The 26,869-nt window shown below is 34.2% G+C and overlaps 2 protein-coding genes across 24 annotated transcripts in view; one reads left to right on the top strand and one right to left on the bottom strand.

Annotated features, from left to right (window-relative positions):
• Window positions 1-17,846, top strand: part of ACSS3 (acyl-CoA synthetase short chain family member 3) — a 165,512-nt gene extending 147,666 nt beyond the window's left edge. Inside the window, exons 14-16 of the mRNA XM_003259596.4 lie at window positions 14,389-14,488; window positions 14,578-14,753; window positions 15,941-17,846. Coding sequence (XP_003259644.1) covers window positions 14,389-14,488; window positions 14,578-14,753; window positions 15,941-16,006 — 342 coding nt within the window. The 3' untranslated portion in view covers window positions 16,007-17,846. The remainder of the gene's footprint in view (window positions 1-14,388; window positions 14,489-14,577; window positions 14,754-15,940) is intronic.
• Window positions 17,847-19,339: 1,493 nt separating this feature from the next.
• The window catches only part of PPFIA2 (PTPRF interacting protein alpha 2), a 510,037-nt gene continuing 502,507 nt past the window's right edge, over window positions 19,340-26,869 (bottom strand). For 20 of the 23 annotated variants that reach the window (XM_030819900.1, XM_003259605.3, XM_030819901.1 and 17 more), the window contains 3 exons: window positions 24,312-24,471; window positions 23,028-23,119; window positions 19,340-20,730 (listed from right to left, as the gene is read on the bottom strand). In XM_030819900.1, coding sequence (XP_030675760.1) covers window positions 23,061-23,119; window positions 24,312-24,471 — 219 coding nt within the window. In that variant the 3' untranslated portion in view covers window positions 19,340-20,730; window positions 23,028-23,060. The remainder of the gene's footprint in view (window positions 20,731-23,027; window positions 23,120-24,311; window positions 24,472-26,869) is intronic. The other 3 variants (XM_030819905.1, XM_030819913.1, XM_012500234.2) reach the window with 1 other exon arrangement.

Below are 26,869 nucleotides of genomic sequence, written 5' to 3'. Positions count from 1 at the left end.
TATCAAACTGAATAATTGTTTTTGTATTTCTAATTTGCTGAAGTGTTATTTTTAATTATGAATGAATGTTGAATTTTATCAAATGCTTTTTCTGCCTCTATTAATAGGAATATGTGGTTTTTCTTTTTAACCATGTTTTGTGAATTACATTAAATGATTTTCAGCTGTTGAACCAGTCGTGCATTCCTGTGACAAACTTTACGTGATTGCAATGAATTACTGTTTTTATACATTGATTCATATAATTAATAATAATTGTTATTATTAATATTATTAATCGATAGTAATTTTCCTTATTCTGAAATCTACTGTTTGTGGCAATCATATAGCCCTTCTTTTCTTTGAATCATGTTTGAATCATTGATCTTTTTTTATTTTTTCATTTTTAATCTATCTGTATTATGTTTCATATGGGTTTCTTGTAGACAGCACCTACTTAGTTCATATGGACAGTATATATTTGTTTTTATCCAATTTGGCAATCTCCATCATTTAGTGTTTTCAGATAATTTACATTTAATTATTGATATAGTTATATATCTGCCTACCAGTTTATTATTATTCTTTTTGATTCTTCTCTTTTTCATTCTCTTATTTCATTCTCCCTCTTCTCTCTTTTAAGTTATTTTGGTTATTTTTTTGTAGCTTTTATTAATTTGCAAGAACATCTATGATTCCATTCATACCAAGAGTTTTTGCCCATTCTTCTTGGACCATGGTTATTTGGTTTTTAATATTCATCTTTGACAGATTTTTTTTTTATAAGAGTGTCATTTCCACCTTACCCTAGATCTTATTATGACCCAATGAGAGTCAATGGCAATTTTTCCTACATGAGTAGCCAGATTCTCCATAAATGAAAGTTAAAAAAATGATTTTTCTCTACTTAAAAGGGAGGGAGGCAGCCATCCTTCCTGAAGGCTCTTCTTAAAGACATAATGTCTTTAATCAAAACTCTAATTCTTTAATATATAAGTAAAATAGCTGCAGGAGCCAGACCACCCTATGCATCTCCAGTTTTACAACCTGGAAATGTTTGTAACTCCTGGGAATTAATCTTTTTTTAGCAGGTAAATACCCAAGAAGATAGTGAGCCAGTCTCCCCAGCTTCTTGGGAGTTTATACTAGGGATCTAGTCTGGAGTATACACATTCGGCCTTGACAGATAAATTAAAGTTTTATTATCCTTTAAGATCTGAGCAATTCATTAGGCAAATGACTATAGGTCTAATTTTTCAGATGTTTGAAGAGTCTCAGGAGGCTAGGGCTTTTATAGGAGCACTGGTTAATTTAGAGGTTTATTTCCCTATAGTTAGAATATTTAAATTAATTTTTTTGATAATTCTGATATTTAGGTAATCTTGGGTTTGGTATCTAGGGATTGTCTTTTTTTCTTAAAAGATGTTTAGATTTTTCTGATAAATGTCTATTTTAAATCTTATCCCGAGTATCTTGAATATTATTACATCATGAGGTTCTGGATCCTATTTAAATCTTCTGCATTTCTGTTCTTGTGGCTATTTATTTTAGGAAGTGGTCAGCCCAGTTAGGATCAGACTATATAGCTATACCCACCTGCTGTGGACTGTGATTTCAATGTCAATTTAATTTTCCAAGCTTTTATCTATTTGGATATTCTACGTATATACGATCAGGTTGTTTGTGAACAAATACAGTTTTATATCTTCTTTTTCAGTCTGTATACCTTTTATATTCCTTTCTTGTCTTATTGCACTACCTAGTTCGGTGTTGTCTTTCTTGTCTTGTTGCACTAGCCAGTATGATGTTGAAAATATAGTTGAGGGTAGACATCCTTGCCTTGTTCCAGATCTTAGTGGGAAAGTTTTGAATTTCTCACCATTGAGTATGATGTAAGCTCTAGGTTTTTTTGTAGATGGTTCATCACCAAATTGTGGAAGTTCCCCTCTATTTGTAGTATACTTAATATTTTTATCATGAATGGGTATTGGATTTTGTCAAGTGTTTTATTCTTTTCTGCATCTACTGATATGATCATGTAATTTTCCTTCTTCAGCCTATTGATGTGATGGATTACATTGATTATTGAATTTCGAACCAGCTTTGTATACCTGGGATAAATTCCACTTGAGCATAGTACATAACTCTTTTTCTCACATAATTGGATTCTATTTGCTAACATTTTGTGGAGGGTTTTGGCATCTATGCTAATGACAGCCTCTGTCTATAGTTTTTTTTTAATTGTCTTATTTTAGTATTAATAAAATGGGAATATTTTCTAACTTATTCTATGGGGCCAGCATTGCTCCAGTTCCATAGATTGAGTTAGAAAATATTCCCATGACTTCTGTCATTGGAAAGGCAGATTGTAGATAATCGGTCTAATTTATTCCTTAAATGGTAGAATTAACTGATGAATTGGTAGAATTCACCAACGAACCTATCTTCGCCTGGTATTTTCAGTTTTGGAAGGTTATTAATTGTTGATCTAATTTTTAATAAATATAGGCCTATTCAGATTGTCAATTTCTTCCTGTGTGACTTTTGTCAGATTGTGTCTTTCAAGAAATTAGTTTATTTCATCTAGGTAATCAAATTTGTGGGCATAGACTTGTTCATAATATTCCTTATTATCTTTTTAATGTCCATGATCTACAGTAATATGTCCTCTTTCATTTCTGGTTTTAGTAATTTGTCTCTTCCTTTTTATTTCCTTAGCCTGGCTAAAGGTTTATTGATTTTATTGATATTTTAAAGGAATAGATTTTGGTTTTGTGGTATTTTATATTGATTTCTTATTTTCAATTTAATTTATTTCTCCTCTAATTTTTATAATTTCTTTTCTTCTGTTTACTTTGAATTTAATTTGGTCTTCCATTTTCTAGTTTCCCAAGGTGAAAGTTTACATAATTGATTTTAGATTTCTCTTCTTTTCTAATATGTGAATTCGGTGCTATAAATTTTCCTGTGAGCATGCTGTTGCTGCATCCCATAAATATTGATGTTATATTATAATTTTCATTTAGTTAAAATATGTTTAAATTTCTCTTGAAATATCTTCTTTGACTCATGTGTTATTTAGAAATGTGTTGTTTAATCTCCAATAATTTGTGATTTTTACACCTATCTTTCTGTTATTGATTGCTAGTTTAATTCCATTATTACCTCAGAACAGATGTTGTATGATTTATATTCTTTTTAAATTTTTAAGGTGTGTTTTATGGCCCAAAATGTAGTCTGTCTTGATGAATGTTCCATTTAAGTTTGAAAAAAAATGTGTAATCTTCATTCAACAACTTCATTCAGAGACAAGGAAAAAATATAAATCAGATATTTAGATCAACAAAAATAAAGGAAGAGCATCAGAAATGAATAAATGAAGGTGTATTAGTCTGTTCTCACACTGCTAGTAAAGACATACGTGAGACTGGGTAATTTATAAAGGAAAGAGGTTTAATTGACTCATAATTCCATATGGCTGGGGAGGCCTCACAATCATGGCAGAAGGAGAATGAGGAGCCAAGTCATGTCTTATATGGTGGCAGGCAAGAGGGAGTGTGCAGGGGAACTCTCTTTATAAAACCATCAGATCTTGTAAGACTTATTCGCTATCATGAGTACAACACAGAAAAGATTCACCGCCATGATTCGGTTACCTCCCACCGGGTCCCTCCCATGACACGTGGAAATTATGGAAGCCAAAATTCAAGATGAGATTTGGATGGGTACACAGCCAAACCATATCAGAAAGTAAAATAAAACATTTTAATTTTCTTGTTCTCAATTTATCTCACAAATAACAGTTTGTTCATACCAATAACAGCAATAATATGTGTGCATATATGCACATACATATATATGCTTATGTGTAAGCAAAATAAATGACAGCAGTGATACAAGGGCTAGAAGGGAGGAATTAGGAATTTTTGTTATTATAAGGTACTTGCTCTGTCTATGAAGTGTTATTTGAGTGTGGACTTTTTTTTTTCTTATTCTTAATTATTAGTTGTTGAATGAAGTGGCCTATTGATGTCAATTTTATTCAGTTGATTGATGGTACTGTTGGACTGAGCTATGTCCTTACTGATTGTATGCCCAGTGGATCTGTAAATTTCCAACACAGGAGTGTTAAAGTCTTGAACTATAATAGTTGATTCATCTGTTTCTCCTCCCAATTCTATCAGTTTTGCCTGACATACTTTGATGCCCTAAGGATCATCATGCCTTCATGGGTTATTGACCTCTTTATCATTATGTAATGCTCCTCTTTATTCTTGATACATTTTCTTGCTCCGAAGTCTTCTGTGCTTGAAATTAACATAACTACTCCTACTTATAAAAATTATCATGGTATAACTTTCTCCATCCCTTTACTTTTAATCTATATGTATCATTATATTTAAAATGGGTTTCTTTCAGAAAACATATAATTGAGGCTTGTTTTTGATCTACTCTCTCACATTCTGCCTTTTAATTGGTATATTTAGATCATCGATATTGTGATCATTAAAATAACTGAATTAACATTTACCATATTTGTTAGTTTTCTCTTTGTTGCCTTTACTCTTTATTTCTATTTCTGTCTTTCTTTTTCTGCATTTTGTGGTTATAATTGAACATTTTATGTTATTTCATTTTGCTCTCCTTTCTTAACATATTAAATATACTTCTTTTAACTTGTTTTAGTGGTTGCCCTAATGTTTGCAATATATGTTTACAACTAACCAACTCCGGACTCAGATGATACATATTACTTCATAGGCAGAGCGAATACCTTATAATAGCAAAATATTTCTAATTCCTCCCTTGTAGCTCTTGTATCACTGCTGTCATTCACTTGCTTATACATAAGCATATATACATGCACATATACACACATTGTTGCTATTATTATTTTGAACAAACTTCTCTGTGAGGTAAATTGAGAACAAGAAAAATAATTTTTTTATTTTACTTTTTTTTAATTCATTTCTGATGCTCTTCCTTTATTTTTATTCATACAAGCTTCTGACTTACATTATTTTCCTTGTCGCCAAATAACATTTCTTGCAAAGCAGGTCTACTGGCAACACATTACCTCAATTTTTTTCTTTTGTCTAAAAAGTATTTATTTCTCCTTAATTTTTGAAGGATAATTTTCCGCAATACAGCAACCTGGAATTCTGTAATTCTAGAATTAATGGTGCTTTTTTCCCTCTTGACACTTTAAATATTTTGCTCCACTCTCTTCTTGTTTACATGGTTCCTAAGGAGAAGTCACACGTGATTCTTGTCTTTGCTTCTCTATAGGTAAGTTGTTTCTCCCTCCACTCTGGCTTTCTCTAGAATTTTTTTCTTTATCTCAGATTGTTTGAAATTTGAATATGATATGCCTACATGTAGGATTTTTTTTTACATTTATCTTGCTTGATGTTTTCTGCGATTCCTGGATCTATGATTTTGTGTCAGCGTTAATTTGGGGGAAATTCTCAGTCATTATTTCTTCATATATTGCTTCTATTTCTTTCTTCTCCTCCCATTACCGCTATTATGTGTTTGTTACAGCTTTTGTATTTGCTCTGAATTTCTTGGATATTTTGTTCTGTTTGGGGATTTCTTTTCCGTCTTTTTTCTCTTTGATTTTTGGTTTTGGAGGTTTCTATTGATACATCGTCAAGCACCAAGATTCTTCTTTCACCCATGTCTAGTTTACGAATAAGCCCATCAAAGACATTCTTTATTTTTGATACAGTAATATTGCTTTGTAGCATTTTAAAAATTCTTTCTTAGAATTTCAATCTCTCTGCTTACATTAATCATCTATTATTGCAAGTTGTCTACTTTTTCCAGTAATGCCCTTAACATATTAATTGTAGTTTTAAAAAATATCATGTTCAGATAATTCCAATATTCCTGTCATATGAAACTCTGTTTCTAATGCTGCTTCAGTCTATTCAAACTGTGTGTGTGTGTGTGTGTGTGTGTATTTGTGTGGTTTTTTGTTGTTATTTATTTATTTTACCTTTTAGTAGGCCTTGTAATAGCTTGTTGAAATACTGACATGATGTACTGTATAAAAAGAACTTCAGTAAGTAGGGCTTTGCTGGTGTATTGGTAAGATGCAGGGGGAGGAGAAGTATTCTGTAGTCTTATGATTAAATCTTAGTTGTTTCATGAACATGTATCCTTGGACTGTGAACTTCATCAGTTCTTTGTAGATTTTTCCCCTCTTAAAATAGGATGAGGCCTGGTGGCTCACGCCTGTAATCCCAGCACTATGGGAGGCCGAGATGGGTGGATCACAAGGTCAGGAGATCAAGACTATCCTGGCTAACACAGTGAAACCCCGTCTCTACTAAAAATACAAAAAATTTGCCAGGTGTGGTGGCGGGTGCCTGTAGTCCCAGCTACTCGGGAGGCTGAGGCAGGAGAATGGCGTGAACCCGGGAGGCGGAGCTTGCAGTGAGCTGAGATCACGCCACTGCACTGCAGCCTGGGTGACAGAGCGAGACTCCGTCTCAAAAAAACAAAAATATGATGAATAAAGGGGGCTGGAATTGGATATTTCCTTTCTCCTATGTCAGTTAGGCTCTGAGAAAACTCCAGCAGTTAGGTTGTGTTACGGAATAGTTTCTCTTAAGGGTAGGCCCTGGAAAGAGGAACATGGTGTTTTGTCATACAGCTCAGGTTTTCCAACCTTGGCACTTGTTCCTGTAGAGGTTTCTGCTCCAATAAATTGTGTTTTTCTCTATTTACTTGTCTGTCTCTACAGTTTTGGGGACAGTGGTTTTCTCTGTGAACTTCCTCTCTGACAAATCTAAGAAGAATTGTTTTATTTTTATTTTATTTTTTTATTTTTTTCATTTTTTTTTTTAACTTTCTACTTGTTAGAATGGAGTGGTGAATTCTAAGCTTCTTACTTGTAGTACCCAAACCAGAGGTCCCTTTTCCCTCTCTGGTTCACAAAACTCTCCTTTGCTGTTTCTATGGGTGGTGAGTCAGGGCTTTGTCTCCCCACAGTTACCAGGATTATTCCTGCAATGTCTATAGGAACAGTGTCTCTGGGGAGAGAAAGGGGTTTTGTCTCTCTGCTGGCAGTTGCCTAACACATGCCAGGGTAAGTCAATAGCGAGCCACTCTCAGGAGCAGCATGGGGGCTGCTGCAGAGAGCAAGTGGCACTGATCCTTTCTGGGCTCTCTTGGTTTAGGGTAGGAGAGGACCCAGGGCTCCCTCCTGCAGGATCTGTCGTACAGCTAGTGTGGAGAAGGGAAGGGGCACACCTTAACTGCTGACATTTACTTGGTGTAAGGTGTAAGGTGTGGAGAGGTAACAAATTTGCTACAGCTCTGTAGAGACAGGGGTGGGCCCTGCTTCTTTGTTGTCACTCATCTGAAGCAGGGAGGACAAAACCTGTTTTATGACTCCCCTACTTATTTTCCTGGGCCTCTGACCAGACACAGCAGGCTCTTAGGGCTTTTTCTGTCTGTACTCATTGTCAGTTACACATGCTGAGCTGCTTTAGCCCTCGGGCCAGATTTTACAGAAAGTAAAGCAAACAAACAAAATCAACAAAATCCCCGAACTCCCAAATGACAGCGAACTTATCACCAAGTTGTATTTCAACTTCTGATGTTCTGACTGAGTGTTCTAATATATATTTTAGCCCAGAGTTTTTCATTGTTATTGTGGAAGATATAAGTTACTTCATTTTTTTCTAGAAGCAAATCCCAGAATTGTTTTTAAACTGAATGGAGCAAACAAACTACAATTTGAATGAAAGAAAATGTTTAAAGTAACATGATTAACAATTCACTGTGATCAGAGTATGCAGAGTCAAAGGTTTATTTCCTCTTTCTCTAATTAAAAGAGGATCAGAAAAAATAGCTATTGGGTACTAGGCTTAGTACCTGGGTGATGAAATAATCTGTACAACAGACCCCTGTGACATGAGTTTATTTCTATAGCAAACCTGCTTATGTACCCCCGAATCTAAAAAAAAAGTTAAAAAAATTAAAAATTAAAAAAGTTTGTACCTATCTTCAGTTCAAACTTAACAGCTTAATACTTCTTGTCATGTTGCCATGTGTTTCTTAAATGTGAATTTTTTTGAGTAAAAGGAAGGAACTTTATAAAATATTTTAGAACATTTGACCTTTGTGTGCTATTATAATGTTATCTTGTTTTTAAACAACTCTGAATTTTGTGATAACCTGAAATTGAAATTTTTGCTTCATGTCTTTTGGTGTGTTGGCAAAAGATGGTTCTGGTTGCATGAACTTTTAATTTCTTACTTCTAAGAGATTACTTCCAATATTCACCTCATTTCTGGCAGACTCAGTCAATCAAAATATGAAAATTATGTACGCATAGTTATTATTATTAGTCAAAAACTCTAGTCTTTTTTTATTTTTAAAAGGAAAACAAGAGTGTCAACCTATTCAAAGATATATTGTGCTTTAATGCTTCTACTGAAATCCTTCTCACTGTATGTAACAGCAGAATGAGATAGGCAGAAAACAGGCAGTTAAAATGGAAAAAGAGAAAAACATGCTAGAATTATTGGCATCTAACAGAAACTTTGTCACTGGGTCTTGGAGTATTTAGGGTGCATAACAGGAAACCATTCAGACCTTAAATCTTTAAGTTAACTTCTCTACATATATGAATTAAATGACTAAGTTTTTATTAAGTATTTGTATTTATGAAGAAAATTCTATCTCAGTTTAAATCAGATTTGTCTTCTCTGTCTTTGAAATCTCTTAGAGAATTATGAACTGATACTTTATACTGACTTTTTACTAGCTCCTAGCAAAATTGCTTGGCAAATTGATTATTTCCTTCTGAAATGTTTGATGATATATCCAGCTCTTATTAAAGTGCCCAAACCTTACTATTTCACTACTTGACAAGGGTTCCCAGTGGTGAATAACATATTCCATTTTAACATTTTGGAATAGGAATTGAGGGTCTTAATCCAATGAAAGTTTTATTTGTAGAAAAAATAGACTGAATATTGTTTTTATGTACAGTGAAAATATCTACACTCTTCCAGTTTCCCTAAGTAAACATTTTATGAGTAATTATTAGAAAGACAAAAAAGTGTATAAGTTATTGTTAGAAAGTCATTCATGCTTGCAAGGATGTAGAGAAAAGGGAACTCATACATGGTTAGTAGGAATGTAAATTAGTACAGCCGTTATGGAAAATAGTATGGAGATTTTTCGAAAAACTAAAAGTAGAACTACCATAAGGTCTTGCAATCCCACTACTGGGTTTTTATCCAAAGGAAGATAAATTAGTATGTCAAAAGGCTACATTTACCCCCATGTTTGTTGCAGCACTGCTCAAGTAGCAAAGATATAGAATCACCCTAAGCGATCATCAACAGATGATGAAGAAAGAAAATATGGTAAATATGCACAATAGAATAATACGTGGCCATAAAGAAATAACAAAATCCTGCCATTTGCAGCTATTTGGATGGAACTGGATTTCATCATGTTAAGTGAAAGGAGCCAGGCACAGAAAGACAATATCTATCCTCATTCATATATGGGATCTGGAATAGTTTATCTTACAGAAACAGAGAGTAGAATGATACCAGAGGCTGAGAAGGGTATGTGTGTGTCAAGTAGTGAAAGGACATGAAAAGAGATCGGTTAATGGGTACAAATATACGGTTAGATAGAAGGAATAAGTTCTAATATTCAGTAGCAAAGTAGAGTGTCTATAGTTAAGAACAATGTATAGTTCAAAATAGCTAGAAATTAGGACTTGAAACGTTTTCAACACATAGAAATGATAAATACTCGAAGTGATGGATACCTGAAGTACCCTGAATTGATCATTACACACTCTATGCATGTAACAAAATATCACATGTACCCTATAAATATGTACAAATATTTGTATCAATAAATTTTTTTAGAAAAATAATTTCAAGTACAACAAAACCATAAAATTTATATTACCTAAATCAAGCAGATATTCTATTAAAATTATTACATCAAAAATATTTCAGGAAACTCTATGTTCTTTTCTGCTCTCATCATAAGAAAACGGAGCTCTAGAATAGCTTTTTATCAATTTAAGAGGATAGTATCCTTGCAGATCCAAGAAAAATGAGGGCCTTCTTTAACTATTAAGTAATAATCAAGTCTAGTTTAAGTGTTGATTAGTTTTTGAAAGCCCAGCATCGAGCTAGACATTTAGGAAACTATGGTGAAGGTTAAGGAGTTCATAGAAAAATTGTGTCTAAAATCTGCTAGTTCTGCACTTATAAGCTAAAATTTGCAGAAGCTAATGTGATTGTTCTTGCTCAGTTCACTTTGACTGCTGTGGCTTTTCATGTGAAGAAATCTTCAGGCCTTTTCATACAAAGATATGTACAGGAAACCAATTGGGCTCTCTAATTTCACTCTTTGACTTGTAGCTTAAGTGTAGGTTTGTTAAATAATCCCACTAATATTTGTGGGAACTTGGAAATCTGGTGTTAACATACTGCCTTTAAAGCCTACTTAGGACACTGTTCACATGCCTTTTGCCTTTTGGAAAGTTGTTCTAACCAAAATGTCACTGTTTGTTTTCCAAGTTAGCTATTTTGTTTGCTATTTTAGGAATGATTCTTCAACATTGAATATATTTCCATAAAGTGACTGTGTATCCAACTAAGATGCCTTGCCATTTCAATTCTACCAAGCATTAAATGACTATTGGATTTAAGTAGTTGCAACATTGCTGAATATTTCCTGAGTATTCACATGAATATTGATGAGTATCTGGAATCTCTCTGACAAGTTTCCTAGATTACTCCAATGTCAGAGGAAATTTTTAAAAATTCGTCTTCTTCGAACCATTGCATAGACAATATCGCACTGCAAACTGGCTCCTCCCGTCTTATGATGGTGTTTGATTTGAACTAATTTTTTAAATTAAGATTCTTAAAAATGTAATTGAAAAACCTGTGTAGGTCAGCTCAGTGAAGCCTTAAAATATTTTAAATTCATTAAAATCTATGCAAAATTGGCAATACCTAAGAAACAACAGATGACAGGAATTTACTAGTCCTAATCCCATAACATTTATATACTCACTTGTGGTGAGACAATTGCCTTTTAAGTTCCGTCACTATTTTAGGTACTTAAATGCCAGTTAATCACAGATGCTTCATATATGTTATTTGGAGGGAATGCATTAATATGGTTTTTGATATTTTTTCCCCCGTAGGACATTTGGTTGGCTTCTGTCCCTTGAATGTTGCCAAGACATATTTCAACGCTTTCCCTTTTAATGATTCGGTTGTTGAAATCATCACTTGGCATGCAAATATTATTTGTGGGGCCAACATAAAAAGCTACCACCCTTCCTTTATGACATTTTAAAAACTGATAGATGAATAATATTTGATGTCACTTAGATATGACACATAATTCTTGAAAATGATTTTGCTTCTCACAATTTTTAAGAATTTATCTGCAGTAGGCAAAAATGGGAAACTCTAATATTATACTATAGGAAATGTTGTTGTGTATTTCTTCCGATTTTAAAATACTCCTCGCTTTTATAGAAAAACAATCAACATTTTTCCATCCACTTCTAAAAGGACAAAAACTTAGTAAAATTTCAAATAACAAAGTGAAAGAGTGGCAAACTAGATGTTTTGACATTAAACTTAATTAAAACTCTAGTCATATTGGTTAGGTGACAAAATATGTGGGTGATTTATTTTTTAACAGTGATTTGAACAGATACCTTGGCATTTTAGGAACTCAGGTACAGAGAGTCATGGCACCAATAAACACTAATAATTTTTGAGGATTACAACTCTGGTTAGCCAGGAAAAAGAGATGTTCTTTACTCATTAAGGGAATACCAAGTCAGAATTCATAGCATCTAACTTTCCAAGTCTATATCCTATCTGGTACAGCAAAGTATTATTTTTCATGACTAATGACTGACTACAGTAAGTACTAAAACATATATCTGGCAGTAAAAGTTGTCTCTCTGATCTCACCACATCTTTTTATTCTTACTATCATGACCTTAGCCTACTGTAGTATCCTTTCAGCTGGTTTTCCTATATAAGCTGTGTCACCCACTCTCAACAATTCTTTATTTATTTTCCACGATGAAACTAAAATAAGTCTGTGCTTTTCAGAATCCACTCTGAAGTGAAAGAAGCTAATCTGAAAAGGCTACATACTGAGTGATTCCAATTATGACATTCTGGAAAAGGACTTGAAGACAATATAAAGATCAGTGGTTGCCAAGGGTTAGGGGAAAGGGAAAGGATGAATGAGCAGAGCACAGGGAGTATTTAGGTCAGTAAAACTATTCTGCGTGATACTATGATGGTGGATACCTGTCTTATACATTTGACGAAACTCAGGCATGTACAAGAGTAGACCATAATGTAGTAATGTAAACTATGAACTAGGATGATAATGGTATGCCAATTTTGGTTCATCAGTTGCAACAATTGTATCGCTCTGGTACAAACTTTTGATAATGGGGGAGGCTGTGTGTATGTAGTGGTAAGATGTATATGAGAATCCTACTTTCTTAGTTGATATTGCTATGAATCTAAAACTACTTAAAAAAATAAACATAGCTGGGTGTGGTGGCTTATGCCTGTAATCCAAGCACTTTGGGAGGCTGAAGCAGGTAGATTGCTTGAGCCTGGGAGTTTGAGACCAGCCTAGGGAACGTGGTAAAACCCCATCTCTACAAAAACAAACAAACAAAAAATACAAAAAATTATCCAGCCATGGTGGTGTGCACCTGTAGAACCATCTACACAGGAGGCTGAGGTTGGAGGATCACCTGAGCCTGGAAGGTTGAGGCTGCAGTGATCTATGAACATGCCAGCGCACTCCAGCCTGGGTGACAGAGTGAAATCTTGTCTCAAACAAATAAACATACAAACAAACATAAAACCCCAATATTAAATCTACTCTGATCTTGCATCTCCTTCTCAACTACTGAAAATGATTTATCACCTTCCCAGGAATGCTAAAATGAGTTGGAAGTTCCTAGCACAATACCTCTCCACCTCTGTAGCTCCATCTCTTCCATTCTCACTCTTTTTGTTCTCTGCTTTCCAGCCACACTGGTCTCTTTGAGGTATGGATGGTACCTATGAAGTCCGTCCCCAGGGTTTTTGCCCCATCCCCTTCTCCTTGCCTAATAAATACCTACTCATCCTTCAGATCTACTCATTGTTATTTCCTAAAGAAAAAGTTTTTGAGGCCCATATCTTTCTGCAAAATTGGTTGCTTTTGCTGTATCTTTCATATAAAAAAAATTCCCCAGAGCCCTTATCACTTTTGTATTTAGACATTTAGAATAGATATTCATAATTATTTATTAATATCTGTCTCCACTACTAGACTGAAAGCATCTTGAAGCAATACGCTATTTTTGATCACCCCTGAGCCCCGTGAATGGTTGCAACACAGGAGTCATTTAGCAAATATTCATTGAATGAATGAATAGAAGAAAGAACAAGGACTGCCAGATGTGCTGTTGGTTAAAAGTTTGCTCACTGTTTTCTCTAGCTATTAGAGCTAGAGAGTCACTGAAATAATGATTATTGGGGTCACCAAAATAACTATTAATCTTTCAGAAAAGAACATTTGGAATATGCATTTTTAAAAGTCCCGTCACCATATATATATATACGTATATATACGTATATATATATATATATACGTATATATATATATATATATATATATATTTTTTTTAACCCTAAGCATCTGTATTTCATGTGATTACTCAACTCTATGGGTTTGTTTGATTTCAGATAGATACCAGCTTTGTGAACTTGAAGCGAGCAATATGAATATAGTTCCTCAGCAGTGGGGATTATCTGATGTCAGGGCCTCTCTCCATATCCAGCCTCTTGCAAGTCCTGGAAAATCATCTCTGGATGGGTGGCCACTAAAAGAATTTCATTGTTCACTAACAGACTCAGAAATAAAGTTATTATTTAGCCATAGGGCAGCCTTGGATTCCTCTGGAAGGTATGCCTATGGCAGCCAGCATTAAGACCAAATCGCCATGAGGCTGCCTGTTTGCAGAGGTTTGTTTACATATGGTATCGACTACACATTTTCTCTGACTTCATTAATAAACAACTGAGACAAAGAAACCATTTCCTTACTTTCCGGCTTAGCTGAGCAATTTGTCTTAATTACAGTCAACCTTTAGTGACTACCATGGGGATTCTAAGCATTCACTTCAGTAGTAATGATGTAAATTACTTATGAATTTTCAATAGGCAGCAATGGATTTTTGGCTTGTCTTACATGCACTTTTTTCCCCAACTGAAATTATATGTGTTTGTATATCCATATCTGTATCTATGTGTTGAATGTACATATATGGTAAATATGTATATTCTAAATGAATGCCTTTCCTTATTACAGTCAATCCTTTCCCATGGTACCGTGGCAGACTGTGCTGTTGTTGGCAAGGAAGATCCCTTAAAAGGTCATGTCCCCTTAGCACTCTGTGTATTGAGAAAAGGTGAGAGATCTTTGTTCTCCCTGATTGCTTGGGACCTGAATAATTAAGTAAGGTTAATTCAGTGCTTACCATCTGAACTTTCTCTCTAGATATAAATGCAACAGAGGAGCAAGTTTTGGAAGAAATTGTGAAACACGTTAGACAGAACATTGGCCCTGTGGCCGCTTTTCGAAATGCAGTGTTTGTCAAACAGCTACCCAAAACCAGATCTGGCAAGATCCCCCGATCAGCTTTATCTGCCATTGTCAATGGCAAGCCATACAAGGTAAATTATCAAAGATATTTAATCCTGGGTTCTAAGATATTTTTCTTCATTTATTTGGCATCAGCAAAGCTCTTAACAATGGTTCTCAAATATGAATTGCATCCCTAGAAAACACATAATAGTACTATTTTTTAATGTTAAGGGAGAGATTATATAGCCATTCCTTCTGTAGGAATGAAGGTTTTGGAAAGAAACTCAGATTAGTTAAGAATATATGCTTTGATGATAAGAACCAATGTGTGAAAATATTTTTATTTATTTATTTTTATTTAGAGATAGAGTCTTGCTTTATTACCCAGGCTGTAGTGCAGTGGCACAATCATAGCTCACTACGGCCTCAAAGTTCTGATCTAAAGAGATCCTCTCACATCAGCCTCATGAGTAGTTGGGACTACAGGTGCATGCAACTGTGCCTGGCTAATTTTTTTCTTTTGTATTTATAGAGGTAGTGTTCTCACTATGTTGCCCAGGGTGGTCTTGAATTCCTGGGCTCAAGTGATTTGATTGCCTCAACCTCCCAAAGTGCTGGGATTACAGGCCTGAGCCACTGCTGCATGCTAAAATATTTTTTCTCTTAGTAATTATCAGTTAAATTCAAACAAATTTGTGGAAACTTAATCCTATTGAATTAAAAGGTACATTTTCCTTATTATAGTAATTAATGGCAATTAGTGAATGAGAAAGCAAAATAATTGAGGCTGGCGGCAGTAGGTATTTAAAATGCTCTAACTGATAAATGCTAATTTTGTAATTATTTTAGGAAATCTTAGGCTGATTCAATCATATGTTTTCTTTTAATTTGTGTGTACATTATGTGTGCAAAGATATACCTATTTTTATCATTAAGATAATAAAAGGCAATGCAACAGTAAGGAGTAGTTATGTGAACAAATGACCAAAAAGAAACATTCTTTCTATAGAAATATATAGAAAACTCTTAAGAGGAACTCCAACTCTAGAGAAAATACCATCTAGGTCCAATAGTTTTGCTAACTGAACTGTTTATTTTTTTACTCTGGAAAGCTACAGATGAGTATTTATATATTAGGTTCAAAGTTCCCTATTTTTAAACTTTCCATATGAATATTACAAGACAATGGGGAAAACAGCATTGCATATAATTAATTATAGAAAGAGTAGAAGAAATTCAAGGAAGAGTATTCACCTGACCCTATTTTTTTTTCCAGATAACTTCTACAATTGAAGACCCCAGCATTTTTGGCCACGTAGAAGAAATGCTGAAGCAAGCATAATGGGTTTGTCTTATTCCTATTTTGAGTTGATTTGAGTTAATTTCTTAATTGAAATTAAATTATTTGAGTTGTTTCTCAGAAATAAATATTTCAGTAGAAATTACTTGCAAACTGAAATGTGAATTGTAAAACTTGGCCTAAACAAATCTAATGAAAACGTGAAAGACCTGTGCCTTTTGTTTAATTTGACCCTGTTAGCATTGTTATTAGTTATCTATAACATGGCTTATTAAATGTCATCTACTGCTTTAGGAAAAACGTATCTAGTATATTATTTTTAAAATTGTACCTCCCAAGTGGAACACTTTTAATTGAAAGCAACACTAATATAGAGCCACTTCCTGAAACCAAGAATCTGTAGTTCTGCTGCAAAATCTAAAACTTGAAGTCAGAAAATAATTAAAATTTTTCTTGTAGAAATTTTAGATATTTTCTAGTATTCTTTAGATGCTCACATTGTTTTAAATAAAATAGATGAAATGGGAAGTTTAGGTAATCATCTAGACAGATGAAATTATTATCTAGCTAGGAGGGGTTTTCTATACATTTTCTGAGGGAAAGCAGAACACCGGGGTTATAGCTATACCTTCAGGTCTTTTCTCACTCAGGCAAGGAAAACCACATGTCTGACCTGGTTCAGCATGTGATCCCAGCACTTTGGGAGGCTGAGGCAGGCGGATCACTTGAGGTCAGCAGTTCGAGACCAGCCTGGCCAACATGGTGAAACCCTGTAGCTACTGAAAATACAAAAATAAGCCAGGCGTGGTGGCGAGAGGCTGAGGCAAGGAGAATCACTTGAATACAAGAGGCGGAGATTGCAGTGAGCCAAGTTCCTCCACTGTACTCCAGCCTGGGTGACAGAGTAAGACTCCATCTCAAAACAACAAAAACAACAAAAAAACCACATGCCTGGCAGAGAACAAAGAGATCATTTAGTCCAATCCTGAGATGAGGGCTCCTGGGAGCCCCTCTTCATGTCTCAGGTTCTTAGTTGACTACGTATATCCAAATGATTCCAGATTCCTATGGAAACAAGGAATCGATGTACGAATGGCGTAGAGTGGCAAGGAAAACTCTTAAGAAAGAAACATCAAGGTTTTTACATTAGGTTAGAGACAAGAAGGTTTCCAGGCAGGTAGTGTAATGTCTAGGTGATTTTGAAGTGAACTTAAGCCACTACGTTTGAGGGACAAAGGACAGTAGAAAATGGTGAAGACTGCAGATCACCTGCTACACCTCAAGGAGCAGCGGACCCAGCAGAATATGGCCCAAAAAGGAGGTAGGTCTCCTGTTGCAAGAGCCTCTGTTTTTTTAAAGAGAAAAAAAAAGAATCCTGATTTTTATGTGAAATCTCTAATTTTAAAATAATAACTCATTAAAAATATTGTAATGCCCAAAAGTATCTTTCCATTTAACTTCTAACAATCTCTTAAATTTTTTTTTTTAAATAATTGTAAAGTGAGTTTTTGGTTAAGCTTATAGGAATGGACCAGTTAACTAAGGTAGACAGATGTAGGAAATTAAATATTTGATTTACTTAGGGATCTATATGACATCAGTTATCAAAGAATACATTTTAACCCAAAAGTATACCATGCTCATTGTATCTTTGATCGTTCTTCAAGTATTTCTCAATCTTTTAATCTATCAGGAACATTACTATCAAGAGCAGATTGTTGTAACATAATACTCAGAATACATGAAATGTATGTGAGAGATAAATAGATGATAGAAGAAGGTTTATTGTTATAAAAATGACCTACGACTTATATAAAAAATTCTGAAAATGTTGACTTATTTTGGACTGAAGGCTGCAAAATAAATAGCTTCTCAAAGTAAATTCCTATTTACTTAAATTTCCTTCTTGATTGTTACACCTGGAAAAATATATTCATCTACTTTTTCCTTTTAATTATGTTAGTAGACTGAATTAAACCAGCTACATAGACACTCTCTAATTTGAAGCTGTTGGGAATCATTGAATTGCCTCTTTCATTGGTACATTTTATCCATTGTCACAACTGTGGTCTTCATTAATACTCATTTTAATGTCTTAGGAGTTGAATCTGTTTCCTTATTTTTTTTCAAATAAGAGTCAGTTAATTTGAAATGGCAAATTATTTACCTGAATGTGTTTCATTGTTCATTTGCAAGGTTTAAACTCAGGCAGTTCCAAGAATTAGGTAAAGGTTGCATCTTTGGTCCTCTTGCACATTTTTTCTGGTAATCAAATCTGAAGCGACATCTCAGCAAGCAGACTTGGGTTATTTTCCAATTGGATGGGAATGGAAAACAGTGCTTGAGTCTGGGGAAGTGGCTATATCCTGTGTCTCACTGGGGAATTGCAACATCAAAGAATGTTGTTACTTTTATGTGATGAAAAAATAGGGCAAGAAAGATACACTTGAATCATCAGACTGCTTAAAATTTTGGAGAAAAAAGTTATTCTATTTTACTACTAACCATAAATCACTTTTGCTAGATAGTACTTTAAATATTCTGAATTAAATGTATCTTTAAAAACAACAATATAATATTACTAAAAAATGCAGGCATACTTAAACTTGCTAGAATAAATTCTGTGAGGTCTTCGTTTGGTATTTTCATAGGATTTCTTACTGTAAGTTATTGGAAAATGAAAATATAAAGTGCTTTCAGAAGTTATAGTATTTTCCAATTCATTGAATTACTTTGCTTGTGAAAATACATTAAACATATTTAAATGAGACCTATCCTACATTTAAAAACCAGTTTTGTTTATATAAAATTGTATTTGAAAGGTTCTGAACATTAAAAATGTGAAAATTTATAATGTTGATGATGAAAAGGTAACGTGTTGAGATTCTGAGCTTAATCCATTAAATGGATTTTAGAATCTAGTAGAAGTTATCTTATAAATTAAAACATATTTTATGCTTTTTTGAGGGAAATAGCTGGATCTTTTGCATCACTATATGTTAGTGTCTGTTATAGATGATTAATCTTTCTAACTTGATCTTTAAAAGAAAGAAATTGATTTTAGTGATTGAGTGGTATATAATAGTAGATACAAATCTAGTTATGGCATTATAATGTCGTAGTTCCTATATTCTATTTCATTTCTATGAATCAAGATGCCCGTGTTTAGATGAGCTTAGAAAGCTCCTACTCATTGTTCATACTCAGGCCACATTTTTAGAAAAATTTAAGATCACTCCCATAAGCAAGTTTAGATCTCCCTCTTGTGGCAGACTCAATTTTGAAGCTAAATATTTGGGTCACCCAAAGAACACATTTCCTGATAGTAAATTGTCGAGCCTTATGTGACTAGAAAACAAAGCTTAAACAGAGAACTGGAATTATTTTTTTTTTATTGACAATGGAAAGGGTTTCTGTTATCATTACCTTTTGACTGAATCTGTTAAATAAAAATAGACATCAAAACAAATGTAATGTACGTGCAAACATAGCAAATTAAAATACAGAAAAGAAATTACTAATGACAGGTCTTGCGCTTAATAAGATCAAGCAGCAGAAAATCAGCAGTTAGATAAATGGTATTATTAAATAGGCTTTACTTTGAATCTCCCATATAAACAAAGAATAAACAACAGTAACACCACCAAATAAAGCCACAGGGAAGAGATTACTCTTCTATACTTTTATACACTATATATGTTAATCATTCTGTCTTTCATTTATTTCCTCTGATAAAACTGACTTCAGGGAAGTCGCAACAAGGCCATCTCGGCTAAAAGCTTATAACATTGGACGTGAGTCTGGCTAATGCCCTGTTACATTGACAAAAGGGAAAGGTATCTTGGGTTTTGTTTTCTCTAGTGGAAATGAGCCTCAGGCTCTGCGGTGGTTGACATTCACTGTCCAGTACTGGCTGGCAGTTCAAGATAATTGAATGAACATGTGGTTCTTAGTAAAGAAGTTTGTTTTTTTTTTCTTGGTCCACAGGTAACAAGAGAAGATTATGTTTTTTTAATATAAATTTTTAAATAATTGCTTTTGACCCTTGTAAACAGCTTGGCTTTGTTTTGTATTGAAAAGGAGATCGAGCCATCACAGTGCTATTTCTAAAGATATAGGACATCCCTGATTGCCTTTAAAGCTCTATTTTTGGCTCCGGTTCCAGGTTAAATCATTCTTTTTTACATGATCAGAGGCAGGTTGTTCAGCTTTAAGTATTGACAGACTTGACTTGAAGGAGAAACACGTTGAAGCATGAGACATGCTTCAAGGAAACGTATTGATTTGACTATTAACAATTCAAAAACTGTAAAAATGGTGGAATGGTAAAATACAAACAGTACTTGGAATTGTCAAATGTTTGCACTCGAGACTCCGTGAACCATATATTTTATTTTTTAAAAAATCATATTTATATCCATTTACATAAGACTTACACATTTAAAAAGAAATGCACAGTAATACATAAATGCCTAGTATATTACAATAAAACATGAAAAACAACTGGCTTCATTTCATAAAAGCATCTGTTGTACAGAGTTTATGATGTAGATGATGTTTATTATTCAAATGACTTAAGCATTTTATTACAATTGTAGTAAACTAATCAAATGTAATGTCTGACTCCCCCCAAAAATCACATTTTTCAGCTTTTAATAAGTCATGACATCATTATTTCCTTAGAATTCAGTTTTCACAAAGGTTTTCACTGCTCGTCTTCTTAGATGGTAGTGCACTTTAGGTAGAGTAGACTGAAAAGACGCCGTCTAAAATAAATATACAATGGATAGCATTAGTTCACTGAAAAGTCCCAGACTGGGAAATCTCATTCTACTCCTCTGTGGTGTACCGCCATGCAGCCTGCTTACTCCTGTCCTAAAATATCACGAGAAGGAAATCAGCTAGGATGTAGCCAACAGCTGTATGTAATTAACATTTGCTTTTCTCCAATTTGGTGCAGGGGAGCTTAACAAATAGAATTTGCTCAACTTTGTGGAAAACATGGCAGTAATGTAAACAAAGGTAGTTATGCAAAATGTTAGCATGCCTTCTGAAAAATTTACAACTTGCTAATTAATAAATTGGGTTGAATTGACCTATTTCATAATGTAGATTTATATTCTAGTTCATATATTTTAGAGTTCTTAAAAATGCCTTTATTTGTTACAAAAACATAATGATAATAAGTCACCTATTTTAAACGTTTGTGTCAGTAGTATGGCTTTGCTGATTCTTTTCAGCCATAATGTACTTAGAAAAAGCTCACAATTGCTATTACTGACACAAAAGAAACAGCAAGTAGTATGCTCTGGATTATTTTAATAACAAACAAAAGTGTTATTGTTTCACCAAAACAAAAAATGGTTGTCCTAGATTGAATTATTGTAAATGAATACTGTTATCCCAATTAATGGTAAAAACTAGGAAATATGAACTAGAATGTCACGCACAAAAAACAGATTGCAAATAGAGTAACTCTACCCATCACTTAAGAGCTAAGAAGCAAGCACTATTGAACAGATTAAATAGTCATTTGTAAATTAGTGAAGTGTTCATTTCCTGAAGAAATTATAATGCTATGTGTAGAATCTATTATAAACAGTATTTTGGGAGACCTCTTATTTAGCCAAATTATTATACACTTTAAATCATGTCTAATTAGATGCCAAATTATATACCATAATTAAAATTTTAATGTAAGGGTTGTACATTATGAAATTAAATCTCTTATCGGGATGCTTTTTATTTTATCAGCTTCAAATAGTGATCCAAATAAGGCAGCATATCTGCTCCCATCTTAAGCCCAAAAGACCAACAATAAATTCTGTGGAGCTTTTAGTTCAAGGCAATGAAAAACAGCACAAGGCGAGCTGTTCCTCTGTCTATAACTGGTTTCTGTTATCCCTGTGCACACATTTTGTTCTAAATATCGCTCTTAAAAAGTATTTTTCCAAAATATTGATTCATCGAAAGTGGTTAAATATTTTGGTAAAGCATAGTTTTAGGTTGAAAAAAATTATGAACATTTGACATTTGTAAATCTAGGAAACCACAATTTTACTATTAAGACTGTTTTTCAATAAAACCTCATTTTTATATGGATTTTAAAGTAGCTTTCATTAATTGGTATTTCCTTAAAATCAAATGCTTGGTATTTATGGTTACATAGGAAGGTTTTGTGCTGGTCCTATCCTCCATTCTTATAAAGTAATTTTATTTTGTTCCTATAAGTCTTAAATACTTAAAATTTATATTTGTTTTTAGCAAGTGTAAATCAGATTGATAAGAAACAATGTAATAAAGGTTTGAATTTTTCACAGTTTCTACTATTTATTTATTGATTTATTTTAAGACGGAGCCACGCTCTGTCACCCAAGCTTGAGTGCAGTGGCACAATCTCCGCTCACTGCAACTTCTGCCTCCCAGGTTCAAGTGACTCTCTTGCCTCAGCCTCCCAAGTAGCTGGGATTATGGGAGCGCAACACCACGCCTGACTAGTTTTTGTATTTTTAGTAGAGACGAGGTTTCACCATGTTGGCCAGGCTGGTCTCTAACTCCTGACCTGAAGTGATCCACCTGCCTCGGCAAGTTTCTACTTTTTCATATGAAACCATCTCTAAATCATTTTCCTGTCTGTTGCTATTTGACTCTCTGAACTTGCTTAAATCCCCATCCGTTACCTTGGCTTCCTTATATAAAATATACACTTAAAAAGATAGGATTTTTTAAAGTGCTGAATTATTATCAATAAAATGCTAAGTTACTCAATAGGAAATGGTATTAAAAAGTAGAAAACAGTGTAGTGGCAACCCATGATGTGTAATAATACAGTGATAGGCCTCCAACAGGCAGACCTTAAACCATAGGAGACAGATGGAGACAGGAAATGCTAGACTAAGTGTTACAATACAAAGATATCTTTTTCCCCTGAAGCAATTCAAAAGGGTTATCTCACTTCTGTACTGCTAGGGCATACCAAAGAGTATAGTGTATATTTATTAATCTATGTAGGTTCCATTTTTTTGTCTTTTTTTTTTTTGTCAGCCAAAGGGAAACTACTCACAGCAGGTCAGTGCTGCCTCCTTTGAGTGGCTTGTCAACATGAGTATGTGCGAACAGTGGAGTTGTCTAACCTCTGCAGTCTTGATGAAGCAACTGCAAATGGAGAAAAGGGCTTTAGAGGGACTTGGATGATTGAGTACAAGATTTCAGATGAGAAAGATTTATTTTCCCTGCATACAGGGATTCTGAACATATTAGTAGACCTTCTTTCTCTCAGATATAAGCCACTCACATTCCTCTTCTCTAGATCAAGTTCCTAATGAAAATTCATCCCAATGTAATTGACCTGAGCTTTTGAGTTGTTATGTATTCCCTCCTTAGATGAAATCTGTAACAAGAGCAGCTCCCCAGGGTGCTTCTGATTTTGATACGGAGATTGATCTTAGAGAACTCATTATAGTGGATTTTTTTTTCCTCTCCAAGTATTGAAGAACTTCTACACTAATTGTAATGATGTTAAATTCCTCACGAATTTCGCTGACATGTTCCACCGTATTAACAAGTTGTAAGAAATGTAGATCAAGATCACAGTTTATGCTGGAACTAAATTTGAGTTATAATAACTATGACCTTGAAAAGAAATAATGATGCTAGGTGATTATCTTAACAAATAGCGTGGGACTATTTTTCTTTAATGCCTCCCAAACAGAAATAATTTTGTGACTACTATTTCAAAGTTGTCACTCCTCTGGAATGACTTTTCTTTTGTAAATTAGATAGCTTAAGTCTAATGTCCACAGAAGGAAATAGTAATTGGGAAATTACTGTGTTTTGTGTTTCTTTAATTCTCTTCTCATGTTCATGGCTTGTTTATTTAAGGGCTTCTGCTTTGGTTAGACGGAAAAATATCTGATGAGTGAATTTCTAAGATGACATACAGAACTCGCAGTATTTAAACATGTAGGGAGATAGTGGGGTTACTTTCCATTTACTATGGATCTTTAGTCTAAGTCCAACCTCTAACTTAAACAAATTGTTAATTTTGGGAATAGAAGACTAAAGAAACACAAATCCTGCACAAGTTTATTGTTCCTCCTAGAGGTGGACATTAGCCAAATTGTTCTTTTCAGGATGTTATAAATTATTTTGAAAATGTGAATAAAGTGCCATGAGTTCATGCAATAGCAGTGTAAAAAGGAGTCTGGTTTGTGATGAGAGCAAAGTAAATTTCAAGCAGAGCAAACCAAGTCAAGAAAATAATTCCAGAAAGCAAGGTCAGAGAATTATACTAGCTTTGGCTAAACAAGCCTTTTGCTTTATAAGTAGCAATGCAAAACTACTGTACCATCTGTTGTCATTTTTCTTGACTGCCCAGAGGTTGTGGTTAACCTAAATCCAGCTGGTAATGTTTCTGAGGACCCAGGCATCATGCTGATTCCATGTACTTCACGAGGAGGAAACTGCCTTCTCCAGGTTGATCCACGTCTGAAGTTCTTGTCATCACTCTGCCAGTACAGTTATAATGTGATGTTAAGAACACAAGTAAACTAGTCTGTGTGCTTAAAGCTGTGTGCTTAGAAACATGTAACATAGATTATTTACATTTAGTCTGTCAGGTATACATATGGAATCATGCTTTATCGAGATAGTTCTATGATTCCAAAACAAGACTATAGGAGATTTGATATATAAATTTTTAAATAAAACTTTTCATACAATTTCAAATTTAAAGTCTGACATCTATACAGTAAATATCCTTGATAGCTTAAAGTAAGTCACCAATGTTTTCCAAAATAAATATTGGATATACATTGTTCCACTTTATGCCTACTGGTTTTATGGAATGAGATGATATACTTAATTTAATCAGTTGTTGAGTAGACTACATTTAACTCAGACACTTGAATGAAATTACTTCTATGTACACAAAAACAATGTAGGTATTCATTTTGGGGAAATCTATATTTAAGATGGCATAGCTAATATGAGATACTGTAGCCTATTATAATATCTGTACAGGAAACTCTAAATATGTGATTTGTGAAGTTTTAGGAGACACAGAATTAACTTGCAATTTGGTGAAAAATCTGTGTAGCCTGGACAGCATCCTTTCAATAAGTACATGTGGTCTTTGGGTACCACTGAAAGCATAATGTTACCCTGGTTACATTTTAATAATGTGTATTTTAATATACACAGAGGCAGAGAGTCACATCCCATTTAATTGGCCCAGTAGACTTTTTCTCTAGTTCATTACCATCAGGAAGCAACATCATACCCCACATAGGCTAGTGTCTCTACTTGGACAGATCCTAGGGTGAATCCACATTTTAGAATGTAGCATAGCGATTACATTTTAATTCTGGTTGCTAATTTTCTTATGCCTTAATGAAATAATCTCTTCCTTCTTTTTGTATACACAAAGTACTTTTACAGACACAATTATTTTCCTCCAAATTGGCAAGTAGCAATATATAATTCAGCAGTTAATGAATATTCTGTGTGTAATTCTAAGGAAAATATGAATCATTCCACATAGGTCTTGTCTTCTCATCTCACTGTTTCTTACCTAGGGAAGGACTATCTATGCCATGAAGTTATAGCCAAGTATATGTTGTGTATCTTAATATCTCATTTGATTTCATTCTGGCATTTGGAATAATAAGTCTACATTCACTCAACATAGTAATTTGTGCTATGTTATAGTGAATAATTCTATAAGGTAGTCTTTGTAGACTGCTATATTAGTTAAGGGACATTTAAAGTCAATAGGGAAAAATAAAATCATTTTTGTATAATAACATATATCCACTGTTTCAATCCTTATCATTAAAATCTACATTTTGTTTCAGTGTGGTAGCCATTTTGCACATTAATAGATGTCTGCTACTCTTCTCAACTGCTGTGTTTTTCGTTGCCCCAGATCTCCAAATGTGTGTAAATGTAGAAAAGAAACAGAATTTCACAGTTGCAGCCTCTACGACTTCTTGATGCTTGGAGAAGTTTTTGCATTAAGCATAAATAGTCTTCAGTTTTATAAAACACTATGTTACACTGTAGAGCTACACAACTCCTTACAGTGTCGTAGCTAGGGGCTTAAAAATAAGCCAGTTTTGGCCAGGCATGGTGGCTGATGCCTGTAATCCCAGCATTTTGGGAGGCTGAGGTGGGCGGATCACCTGAGGTCAGGAGTTCAAGACTAGCCTGACCAACATGGAGAAACCCTGTCTCTACTAAAAATACAAAATTAGATGGGTGTGGTGGCGCATGCCTGTAATCCCAACTACTTGGGAGGCTCAGGTGGGAGAATCGCTGGAACCCAGGAGACGGAGGTTGCAGTGAGCCGAGATCACACCATTGCACTCCAGCCTGGGCAACAAGAGCAAAACTCTCTCTCAAAAAAAAAAAAAGCGCCAGTTTTTAGAGTTGAGCGTTTGTATTATGATTCTTGAGTTCTGTTCTTTCAACATATTGTTACTGCAGAAAGTTAACAGAACTATAAACAACAACATCGTGGGGAAAAGCTTTTGTGACATAGGGTTAATTCTTTTAATTGGGGTCAAAGTCTGTATAAGCTTGTTGACACCTCTCAGATTATTTCAGTGGAATCTGAATGTGATGAGCAACACCTCAGAAACAAGTCCACTACTGTTCTAAGTAAGTCGGCTATTTTTGCTCACACTAAAAAAATACAATTGAACAAAAGAGACTAGAGGGTTTAAATGACAAAATTATATTTTGTGCTTTTAAAAATAAGAAAAAGCAGCAGCATAGTTTAAAGACAAAGAGTCGCATCTCATTTAATTGGCTCAATAGAGTTTTCTTCTAGTTCATTACTATTAAGAAGCTACCCCACACCTGGACAGCTCCTAAGAGAATGTAGCAATATGACAACTCTTCAAT

The sequence above is a fragment of the Nomascus leucogenys genome, chromosome 10 (genome assembly GCF_006542625.1).
Source record: "Nomascus leucogenys isolate Asia chromosome 10, Asia_NLE_v1, whole genome shotgun sequence".
Classification (NCBI taxonomy): domain Eukaryota; kingdom Metazoa; phylum Chordata; class Mammalia; order Primates; family Hylobatidae; genus Nomascus; species Nomascus leucogenys.
The sequence above is the reverse complement of the archived record's forward strand: the minus strand, read 5'-3'. Positions and strand labels throughout refer to the sequence as shown.